The 12,821-nt window shown below is 32.9% G+C and overlaps 1 protein-coding gene across 1 annotated transcript; it reads left to right on the top strand.

The window, feature by feature from the left end:
* Window positions 1-1,678: 1,678 nt before the first annotated feature.
* On the top strand, window positions 1,679-12,329 carry LOC150092229 (uncharacterized; the record flags this gene model as incomplete). Its single annotated transcript, XM_090415195.1, has 8 exons — window positions 1,679-1,799; window positions 1,937-2,149; window positions 2,242-2,452; window positions 2,597-2,843; window positions 3,313-3,436; window positions 3,619-3,802; window positions 4,279-4,495; window positions 11,519-12,329. Coding segments are annotated over exons 1-8 (2,115 nt in total), but the record flags the coding sequence as incomplete, so codon positions are not given.
* Window positions 12,330-12,821: the final 492 nt, after the last annotated feature.

Below are 12,821 nucleotides of genomic sequence, written 5' to 3'. Positions count from 1 at the left end.
CAGCACCAAATCTCAATAACTTAAGTCATTGAGATTTGGTGCTGGAAGGACATCGAGGTTGGAAAGTCATCTTCCAAAAGTAAAATGCAGGTTCACATTTTAGGAGTTCGTGAACAAGAATGGATAACTTTGATTCTGATGATTTCGTGATTTTTTACCGTGGACCACGAAAGTTTTACAGAAATGGAGTGACAGTCAAAGATAGAAGACAGTATGAAAAATAGATGTTGGGATACAAACTGGTATCGGACAAAATAATCTAAATCAGATTAGATTAAAGGTATATCTGGTGAATGCCACACTCATACAAGTGTTGTAAACACTCGTAGGATGCAAGAAGCGGAGATGAAGCAGAGGAACAAGTAGGGTAAAGCATATTTTCTATTAATATTAGGAAACTGGAAGAAGAAGAACTAATCATCACTGGTCAGTTTGGTTTTTTTCTGCTACGGAGCGTAGTAGTGGAGAGATGTAGGGGATATTTAAGTCCCGGTGGATCTGGGCGTTCCTGATGAACCACGGGGCGAAAAAAATTAAAGTTCTAATAGTTCTAATAAGAACTGGGCGATGGACTGAGTCCTTGACTCTTTATCCCGTCATCTGAATGAAGAAAATCTGTGTGGATGGGGTTGTTATTGATTGAGCTAAAAGCTCTAGTCATGGCTGGGTAACGGCAATAGCCGAGCCTCAGTTAAAGCTTCACTGGCTACGGCATTGCTATCCGCTATCCTGGAAGTCCTAAAAAGGACTATATATCGGACCCACCTCAAAAAAAATTTAAAGTAGATATACGATCGATTTAATGTATATCTCATATACAAGTAGCTAAAAGGTGCCAGAACTTATTAATAAAAATCTCTAGAAAAAGAAGTGATATTAAAAGATTTTTAAAATATCTATTTGATATTCTACATTATATTTGCTATTTCATATTCCAAGCTATCAAAAATATTTTTGGAGCTGCAAAAGACTATGAGAAGATGATTTCAGTAAACAGGTGTTCTATATCTATCTTATCTTACTCTTGATGAGCTAATTTTTCTTGTGTCAGAAAACGTTTCCGATTCTCAAGGTAAACAAGATATCTTCCGAAATTTCTAGAGCTTGACAGATGTTCCATGTGTCCAGAAAAGATCTGACAAACAGCCTACGGCTAGACTTCAGTGGGTTTTGATTGCAATACGTGGAAGAAGAACCGTTACGAGGTAAGTATTTCAATCCGTTGATTCTAACCTCATAATTTGTGTAGGAACAACTTGTATTCATTTATATTACACTCAACAAAGTTAGTTTTAGTAATACAGATAGTTAAAAATCATGTTTGAATATATTATCATGAATATTTGAAACGCAAATTCTTATTTATTATTAATTTAAACTAAGAAAATCAGTAAATAATTATTTTATTTATTTTAATATACTCTAAAATATTTGATAATTGACTTAAAATTTAGAATTTATTTAAAGCATGACACATCTTTTACATTTAATATTAAAGAAAATATAAATAATATCATTGCACTATTTTCATTCATAGGTTTCTTTTTTGGACGCTGTCCAACTTGAATCAATGTCTTTAAATGCAAGTTGTGACGAATATTGACAGGTTAATTTAGTATAATTTAGTATTTAGTAATTTAGACAGATTCATTGTATCAAAAGGATTTCCTTCTCCCCCCTTTCAGTTAACTATGGCGATTGCGTTGCCATTTATTATGACTTTAGCCCTAGGGCGCATCATCGACCTTCCTACGTACAGAGTCGGCAGGGATTTGTACAGTAATACAGAATACGATCAGGTAAGTTTTTTGAATGTCTAGAAATGAGGTCTAAAGATGAATTTATAAAAGATAGTTAATATGTAACAATCACTTTTATCCCTAATTATAAATAATAATAACGAATATTCTAATAATTACTTCCTTTTGTTTTACAGACCCCAGTTAACGAACTAGTCGCCAATTATTTCGTTTTAGACAGCGAAACACAGTTGCGAGAAGTTATGCAATTCCCAGTGGATGTTGCTTTGCATGTGAAGGCTGGATTGCTATCCACGGCTTCTGGCCAAATGGGATTAGACGGGTTGCTTACAGATGAACGCTTGTTCAATAATTCTGTTTTCGTACCTGTTTTGGTCTATTACAGAACAGTAAGGATATTTTTTGTTCTTTTTCTTCTTTACTGATTTATTTTTTGTTCAATCATCTAATCTCTTTATTCGATTTTTTTTAAAAATTCTAGGTTGACAGAAGTGTTCCACGAGGTGCCCAACCAGTACCAACTTGGTATCCAAGAGAAGGCTATACCCACTATACTTCAAAAATTGAATATGGGGGATGGTTTATAGCTTTACATAGGATCATTTGCAATGTTAAGGAGGATATCGAACACGTGAGAGCAGCTGTATTGAAGGTGGCAGGCTCAAAGGGTCCTGTAGACGATAATTTCCCAGGTATCACTGTTATTATAACAATGGAAATGATCTCCACATTTGTATAATTCAAAATATATCCTACATTAGCGAGTAGTTGTAGGATAAACTATTCACTAACAAATATAAGAGAATATTTTAGCTGTTGATGTTTTTCTTTCCTAGATCTATGGAACAGGGTAATAAACGAAATTAGAAAACTGAAGCCTCATGGTGCCATCAATAGGATGCTTTCTGTGTACTCATCTCTGCCAATTCCTATTTCTTTGTCTACCCCAGAAGGTATATTGGAAGCTAAGAATCGACTTCCTAGTTTAATGACCAGTGATAACGGTATCGGAGATCCTTTAGTGGCTGAGATGACCTCGCTCAGAGAAGTCGACAGTTCTTACCCAGAAGTCACGCTTTATTCGTAAGAATTCCACCAAATTTCGATATCTTCCATACTTCTAAACGTATCATCAGTGTATCAACTAATTAAATAATTAAATTTTTATTTATTTGTAATTTCGAAAGTTAAATTTCAGACTTTGAATTTTGTTTTTATAATTAAATATTGTTTAGATTTTTATATTTTTATATACTAATAATCCACTTGAATTTATAATTTAATAGTAATAATTAACTTGACATTTTATAATACATAATTAATTTTATTTAATTAAATATAATTGCATATTATTTCTATCTGCATTCAATTAAAATCCAGACAATGATATAGTAAATAATAAATCTCATATTTTACTGAATAACTTATATTCATTTTTTAAATATAATTTGAATTATAATTGAATTATTATTTGACTGTTCAAGAAATTAATTTTAACTGCCTACTAAATATAATATTATTATTTTAATAATAAAGTCTGTTATTTTATTAGTGACCAAGAAGACAAACTGAAGAAATTGGACAAGATGTATGATGATGCTCTCTATTCTTATGCAGAATTATCTATTTGGCTTAGGAGTATGATGAAAGCTCTACCCAAATACGAAGCTAGTAGGGTAAGGTATAATCTTTATAATAATTGCCATCTCAAGTCAATATGTGTATCATTTTTCCATATTGGTTAATTCCATTGTTGAACACTAGATGGCAGCACCAAACACTTTGAAAATAACGTTTACGTTTAATGTTTACAAATTTGTTATGAAAGTAACTCAAGATAAACATATATTTTGAGTAGGTTTCAAAACTGTGGAGGATACTTCAGGACGTCGAAGAAGAACTCGCTTATACTATATCAGAAGTTAGTCTTTATAAAAAACCAGATGAGGAACAACTAAATAACGCATTCGATGTATATTCGTCAGAACTTGGTGAATCCAATAGCTACAAAGAGGCTTATTGGGAACTGAGAGAGAGTATCGGTAAGTATTGAAATGTTTTGATGTAATATATTCTAAAATAAAATGCTTCTCATAAAAAACTGGATCATTAAAAATAATTATAATTAATTCAAAAAATAAATACTAAAACAAAACTATTGTTTTTATCTTTTAACCACACAGACAAACCAAATTTTTATTATTATTTCTTATTACAAAAGGATTTAAACAATTTTGTTCTTTATTTGGCTCAAAATCCTTTTAAAAGCCTTGAACGGTAATGGATGGCAATGCTGTAGCCAATGAAGTTCTAACTAAGGCTCGGCTACGGCTATTGCTGTTACCCTCCTGCCATGATCAGAGCTTTAATAGCTCAATAACACCTTATCCCTACACTGTCCTCTACAGATAACGGGGAAGATGAAAAGCATTCTTGCTTCGCCCTTTTAAGCCAGTCCTTATATAAGGAGTGTTCTTTATTTTTTATTATTTCATTTCATTTTTTTATTTTTTTCCAGACACAATCTGTCCACTTAGCTTTCAGGACGTTGCACGTGGAACTCTGAAAACCAAGGATAACCTGCAGGAAGGTGGTGTGGAAGGAAGGCAAGTGAACACTTTGCAAGATTGCCAGAATTGGTGCATTCGAGTTGAGAAATGTAAGGCTTTCAGCTATGACGAAAACCTAATGTACATGGATCCATCGACTGGCAGTTGGATTCAAAGCCCAAACAAGTAAATCGAGTCCTAAATTACGATAGTAATAATATCACGAAATAATAATTAATATATTATTACAAAAAATCTAATTAATTTTTTTTGTTATACGAATTGTATCACAAAAAATTAATTAGATTTTTTGTCCTAATATATTAATTATTATTTATATATTATATTAATTAGTATAGTATTAATAACTCTATTAATTATTAAATCATTAATACATATAAAATTAATTAAATGCATATTATAAATATAATATATAAATGCTTTGTTTCTTCCAGATGTTGGATATTTTACAGGACTAGTATGACAACGAGTTTGACTAATCCACCAGGAATTCTGGGAGAAATATCGCTGTATGAAAGAAAATGCTTTTCATAAATAACTGTATCTTTAAAAATAATTGGATTTGATTCGAAAAATAAATATTGAAATAAAATTATTGTTTTTATATCTTAATTATACGCATACACCAAAATTTTATTATTATTTTTTTATTACAATAAAATTTTTTTTTAAAAGGCTGTTGATGATGAGCAGTACTTAACGGTAGTGGTCATCCCAATACTTCTCATTGTTATATGTGAATTCGATAGGCGTTAATGTTAAAAGGGTAGTTATCCCTCAAGGAATAATACTATCAAAGAATAATACTATAATAATAACCACTTTTATTTATATATTTATATTTATATATATCCTCAAGGAATAAAATAATACTATAATAATAGTTATCCCTCAAGGAATAATACTATAATAATAACCACTTTTATTTATATTTATATATAATATAATAACAATAATAATATTTCCCCAAATATAATATATAAATAAAAGTGGTAATTATTATTATTATTCCTTGAGGGCATAGCACTCCTATCATGAGACTTTTCTATTATGGTAGCTAAATCAGAAGACTCATCTGTTATTATTCGTAAGTCTCACACAAGTTCATACTGGGCTGACAAATTGAAAATTAACCATGGACCGAAAAAGGATAGAATACCCAAAGAGGGTGCAACCAAAATATCAATATTTTAACATGGGACTTTAGAAGAACAGCACATGAAGAACTACAGAAAATACTGAAGCAGTATAATATCAAATAGTTGCCACAATGCAAACAAAAAAGGGATTAAAATTAAATGATTATTTAAATTAAGGGGATATTAAATTCCACATTGTTTTAAAACCGAATAAGAAACTCAAAGATTGGAATCAGAGAGTTTCATGCCGAATATAGTAAACTATAAAAATATCGGCGAATACTATTGTACTACGGTACTGCCCGGTATTGTACTACGTTCTAGGACTACTTGCATTAGCTCACGCTAGTATTCGCCGATATTTTTATAGTTTACTATATTCGGCATGAAACTCTCTGATTCCAATCTTTGAGTTTCTTATTCGGTTTTAAAAAATCGCCGAAATGAAGCCTGTTGGCTCTTTAAATTATTAAATATTTAAATATACAGTAAAGAAACTTGAATGAACAAAGGAGGAAACATATTAATGATATCAACAAATTGGGAAAATAAAAAAAATTAGCTATAAATACCGAATGAAAGAATATTAAAAGCAACCTTGAAAATACAAAGATGAAACATGACAATATTCATGTTTTAGCAAATAATTAAAAACAAATACACAAAAGGACTAGATACTTGATCTGAATACAAGAATAATCGCGATGTGCGGTTACAACATTGGAGGACATGAATCAATCGACCGTGAGATGCGCTGATTGATTCACTCAATCCAATACCCTTGGAGGGTAATGGATGGCAATGCTGTATGTAGCCAATGAAGTTCTAACTGAGGCGCGGCTATTGCTGTTACCCTCCTGCCATGATCAGAGCTTTAATAGCTCAATAACACTGTCCTCTACAGATAACGGGGAATATGAAAAGCATTCTTGCTTCGCCCCTTTAAGCCAGTAAAAAAAAGAAGATACAAGCTTGTATGGCAAACCAGATCAAAATTAGAATTAGTTTAAGATATAGGCATAAAATACATAAATACAATGGGAAGCAAGAGGCCTTAAATGACAATTGATTACATAATAGAGGGGGGGGCCAATAAAACATGTGTCTGACTTCAGAAGCTTAAATTTAGACACAGATCACTATACAGTTATTAAGATATGTCCAAAATGGTTGAAGGATCAAAACAAATAAAAAAAAAAGCAATAGGGAATGTATATAAAATAAAATTATTACACGAAGGGGAAATATTAGAAAAATGTATCAAAGATAATTAAAAAACTAGATATATAGGTAAATAAAAATATTGAAAAAGAGTGGACGAATATATGAACCATAATAAAAAAAACAGCCAATGACACCATAGAAAAAATATGGTAACCATAATATTAAATGGATTAACTGAAAGTCTAAAGAAAATGGTGTGCTATATGGAGGGTAATGGATGGCAATGCTGTAGCCAGTGAAGTTCTAACTGAGGCTGTGCTATTGCTGTTACCCTCTTGTCATGATCACAGCTTTATAGCTGAATAACACCTTCTCCTTACACTGTCCTCTCCAGATAAAGGGGAAGATGAAAAGCATTCTTGCTTCGCCCCTTTAAGCCAGTCCTTATAAGGACTAAAGAAAATGAAAAAAAAAAAAAAACACCTGGAAGTGATGAAATAAATTTGGAACTATTGAGATATGCTGGACAAGAACTGAATAAGAGACTATTAAATCTATTAAATAAAATTTTTGCAATCAGTAACAGCTCCAAACGGCTGAAAAAAATTCCTTATTTTGCCTAAAAACGTCCGGATTATAAAGGGATAAGTTTATTGGATTCGGATACAAAATATATACAGCAATATTAAAAAAGAAAGTACACAACTCTATAGAAAAATATTTATTAGAAGAACAAATCAGATCTAGAAAGGGTCGCTCATGTACTGACTCAGTCTTTAATTTCAAACAGTTAATTAAAACACAAAAAAGATTTCAACGTAAACTCATATCTTATTCATCGACTATGAAAAAGCCTTTGGTCTAGTAAAAACGAAAATCTGTTTGAAATATTAGTTAAAATAAATAATGTCTACGGCAATTGGAAATATATCCGAAAATATTGTTATAACAATAAAAACCTACGATGACATACAGAATGGATAAAAAAAAAAAATGGAGGATTAAGGTGGGGATGTAGAGTGTCTCCAGTTCTGTTTAATCCATATCCACAGATCCATATTATTGAGATATTGAAAGAATCGCAGTGGATAGATAACACGGAAATATATTACCGAGTAAATACATAATTATATGCAGATGATTAAATCTTAATTGTTAATATGGAAAAGGAACTACAATTAGTTCTATACAACCTACGAGGGTGGTCTGAAAAGTTCTAGGCCTCGACCATAGATGGCAACACTATCGACAAGATGTTTTGTCTTTATTAAGATGATACATCTGTCATAAGCATCCATGTGAAATTGCGAGTCATTCTATCAAGTAGTTTGTTTTCTACAGCAGCTGTCTGACGCAAAAGTGTTGTTCGTATCCCTTGAAAGTGATAAAATTGAGGGGAGGTCGAGGAACAGGGTGGAACCCCATACGAATAAGATAAAAAACTGAATAGTTTAGAATTTTCATGTGTGGTCTGTGTAATTCAGCATGAAACTTTTCCCCAGGCTTAAGTACATTAAATCATACCTTGTAGCAGGGTTATTTATTGAGAGGCGCGCACGCACATTTACTTTTTTGTGTGCATGCAGAAATTAATCATAAAAAAAAAAAGATTCGAAAAATACGACATAAAATGCAATTCCCTAAACATAGAGGTCGCTTTTTTGTGAGGCGGCAACAGATTTATAGCCCTTTTTATCCTTTTCAGAATGGTTAGAACTATAAATCTCCTTTGGAAGAATCTTGTACTGTCTAATGTTTCTTTCTCACTATTCGGATATGCTTTTTAACAGAACAAAAGTATCACGTGAGCATTTGGACTTTAACTTAGCTTGAACTCCTCATATTATCCTTACATGTTCGATGGTTATTCGTTTCTGAATCAACATGTGGGAGAAAAAAAAAACTATAGTTGTGTATATTTGTGGATGGTACGTAATTGTCGTGTATATGAAAGGTTAAAGAAGGGAGAGGCCTAAACTGTAAAAGAGAAGAGTAATTATATGCTCGGTTCGTTCCCATACATAAGTAAGTATCATTTCGCTTCCTGTTAGTACGTTTCGTGTTTTTCATTGAACTGTTTTTTATCATTTCTATAATAATAATAATAATAATAATAATAATAATAATAATAATAATAATAAAACCATCTGTAGCTTATAGCACCTTGATGTGTTCCACTTTGATGCCATGTTGATTAATAGAAAGGGTGATCATAATTAAAGCATTCCTGTTTAAGGCATTGTGGAGCGCAACCAAATGACCTAAATGCTGCTGAACTTTGTAGGAAAACATCTTGCGTAAGCGATACATGAGAGAGAAGGAGGGAGAGAGAGAGAGAGAGGGGTAGTTCCCAAACTCACCACCAGAAGTGCTGTATGATGAACCGAATGTGGATGTAGCAATTGTTCGATGTGTTTATATACAAGAACATCTGTAATTTCTAGAGCTTTACACAATCGATTTCTTGCTGACTATTTTAAGACGATTCTGCGATCTTATTACAGATGTAATAAGATCTTTTCACCTCAAAAGGTCAGATATCTCATTAAAACAAAAAATAATACTCGGTTCTCTTAGTAGTTTGTTTTTTTAATTATTTGAACTTTATTTTAAGACGAATTTCTATTGCAGTATATAATCTGGATGAACAGACCTTTGCTTATCTTACAGCTGTTTTTCCCCAGCGGTTTCTCGGCTGATTTTTGCTTTGCATCGAAGCTTGAAACTCAAGCATGCAAAAAAATGCTTTCGTAATGAATCTCCGTAATGAATCGAATCTACGAGATTAATTCACTTTCGCAGATATTAATGCAGTTATATTTTGTTACAATCATACTGGCATTTAAAATAATGCTGATTTAAGGTTGCATTGATTAGATGAAAGCTATTCGAATGGTTTCGGTTGGACTGTTGGATATGTGCAGTATATCCATGTTCACATTTCGGTAGCAGTCGTAATCACTCATGGCGCAGCAATATGGAAAATAATTACCTGGGACAACGAATAAAATAATTTAAACATTGTATATGACAAGAAACTGCCTATACTTCGATAAAGAATTAAACAAGAATATAATTTCTTTTCAAAAATAATTTATTTCTTAAATTATTTTTATGGGCTTATATGATCCAGGCATTTAAAATATATTGAAGTAACCTACAGGAAAAGAAAAGTCACGTGTTGATTGCGAGAGATGCGCTTAACTCGGCGAACTTGTGTAATTTCTGCTGACTCGAAAAAGTAGGTAGGGGTGCACCAAAATGTGTTTAAAATAGGTAGGAGAAGATTTTGCCAACCGATTATGAGACCACGTCCCGTTTATTTGGAGGTTTGTCTCCGGCTTCTAGAGTATGACTCATCTGTCCACCTGACATTTTTCCAGTGTCCGTTCACGTATTCCTGACGCCAATGTACACGAACTTTCTGGTTCTTCGCAGAAATCAGTGGTTTCCGTACAGGCATGCGACAACCATACCGATCCTCTTCAATTCCGTGTGCATAGTTCGGTGAGATTTGGGTTGGGAACAGTCTTCATCAAATGCTTCGGTCAATTGCTGCACATAGGAAGTTCTGTTTATCAGTACATGCCTTCTCAGACGACGACGATTTCGTTCCTGAGAGACTATCTTAGGATCACAGTTTCGACCCTTAAACAAGCAATTTTTTCACACAGATCTAAACATCCAGGATTTTCTCAAAATGTGAGATATCTCCAAAGTGTTAGCTGTGTTGTTTTCAAAACCATGGCTCAAGCCACACGGGCACCCACAATAAGCACTTTATCGAACTGCGAAAAATCTTTTGTTTTTCCCATTGTGCTCAACGTCATTGAAGATTACAAATAGTTGCTTAGAACACATCGTGACGCACTCATTTGGCATATAAACTGCGTAAGTGACGTTTACGTATATCTGCTTAAAAGTTTCTAATTCAGTGGCGTGCGTGCGTGTGTGTGTGTGTGTGTGTGTGTATTGGAGTGAAAAATATTCTTTACAAAGAACGCTCCTCCAGTTCTCCTCTGTCCTTACTAATACTCAAACTGTTGCTAAGAAGGAAGACGTTTCTGAATGTATTTTACATAAAAGTGTTCTTGGCAAATTTCTTAGATATCACTATTTTGGAGGAATCCATAGTTCTGTTACATGCATTTTTGCATTACTGAATTTAGGTAAAATGAATCCCCTAGTTTCTTTCCTTCTCCAAAAGAAGCAGGTGGAACTCTTTAGCCTTAATTTACGTTAAGGCTAATCAGTTGACTCCATCCACAGTGCACACTGTTAATGCAGTCAGAGGATTATAGATTCAAATTCTGGTCCGCTGGGTATGGCGCAGGTACGGCTAGTTTTTTCTCTCGTAAACTCTTGCATTCAGGTAATCAAAACTGACCTTAGAACAGTCCATAACTCGAGCGTCGTTGACGCAAAAAACGCTTATATTAGCTTTATCAAATGAGGTGTTGTCCAGTTTTTCTCAAGCTAATTGTACAATAACCACAATAATACTATTCTTTCATACAGTGTATAATGCTAGCCACCTACTCTTAAAAAAAGGTTCAAAGCGGAAATTAGGCCTGTTAAGAAATAGCAAATTGTTTGATAAAATTAATGCTTAGATTGTATTATCATATAACAATGACCATTAAGTGTATTATAAAGAAACAATGCTTTCTCTGATCCAATATCGTTGTTTTTACTTTCGTAGTCATTGTTACGCGTGCATTCATGTTAAATATTGTCAAAGACTACAGAATATTATTAAAATAATTGTTAAGCCTTTAACATCCGTCCTATCCAGCCAATAAACCTTTATAATGCCATATAACTTACTAAATATAATTTTAATGCTATTTGCATTAATCTGCATTTTTGTTTGTTTTGGGGACAGTAATTCTACCACTGATTTAACTAGAGGACGTAAAAATGAAAGTTTGGACAATCGCTTATGGGATACTGGTATCGCAATAAATACATTGAAACGTTTTGCTCTACAGAACGTAAGAGGAAAAATAAGGAAGTATTTAAACAAGAATAAACGCCCATCACTAGCCAAACAAAAGCGAGGAAATTATTGGCCACGTCTTTTTAGAGATCGTAAAAACTCTGTGAAAAACAATCGCTTACTAGATCCTGATATCACAGTAAAACGTTTGGCACGAATATACAACTTAATGGAGCATCTCCTCTCAAGAGCCAAAAGAAAAGGCAATAATTATCGATCAAATCTTTTTCAACGACATCTTCAAAATATGTTGAAAAAAAAGGAGCTCAAGAAATCTCTCAGAGTGCAAAACACAATCTCCAACAGCGATCTAGATGACAATCGAAGTAAATCGACCAAAAGTCATAATATCAGAGCATCGGATCGCGCGCATCGGGATGTATCACAGATGTGGGTTCCTTACGGACTCATTTACTGGATGCCAGTTTTGAATTCTCCACACGATATATTAAACCGTTATCTAAGACCGCAACCAAATACTGTATTACTGAAGAAAGGTCTTCTACACGTACTTGAACAGAATCCGGTGAATAAGCCTTCATTAGAGCCAGGTTTAGATGAGATGGAACCACCTGAATTACAGGCTGACAGGAACAAATTGAGGGAATCCAGTGCAACTGTTGTGTCAGACGTTCCAGAGAAATTTCACGTTTTGGGCCAAGAGAGAATTAGTGAGAACAAAGATGTGAATGAGAAGGTAGAGAAGAAAGCACACGAAATAAGCTATTTATGTAGAAAGCCGAAAACGATCCTGATTTTGCCTATTAAAGATAAAGACTTCCAGAATGAAGATAAAGAGAGGAAGTTTAGGCTTTTCATTTCTATCCTCGTGATTTTGTTACTTTTCTGTACCTCGTTTTTTGTACTGATGGTTTGGTTAAGCGCAAAATTTGGTCAAACAACTCAGGATGGTTTGAGGACAGAAAAAAGAGTAAAGAACATTCTACATTTAATGAAGTACTTTAAATATTGGCACACGATTTTTTTTTCAATTTTACTTTTATGTTCTCTTTTACTAAAAATTTTCTACACTTTGTTTTAATTTAATTTTATTTTGTGTAAATAGAAAAAAAATAAATAAAAAACCAAAAAATTAAAAGTTCTGTTTTACTTAAAATTTTCTTCACTTTGTTTGGATACTAGATCTTATTTTATTTTCTTTAAGTACAAAAAAAAAATAAAAAACCTA

The sequence above is a fragment of the Typopeltis vanoorti genome, unplaced genomic scaffold (genome assembly GCF_054136105.1).
Source record: "Typopeltis vanoorti isolate ZY-2024b unplaced genomic scaffold, IOZ_Tvanoo_1.0 HiC_scaffold_118, whole genome shotgun sequence".
Taxonomy (NCBI): domain Eukaryota; kingdom Metazoa; phylum Arthropoda; class Arachnida; order Uropygi; family Thelyphonidae; genus Typopeltis; species Typopeltis vanoorti.
This window is presented reverse-complemented; position numbering and strand designations above follow the sequence as displayed.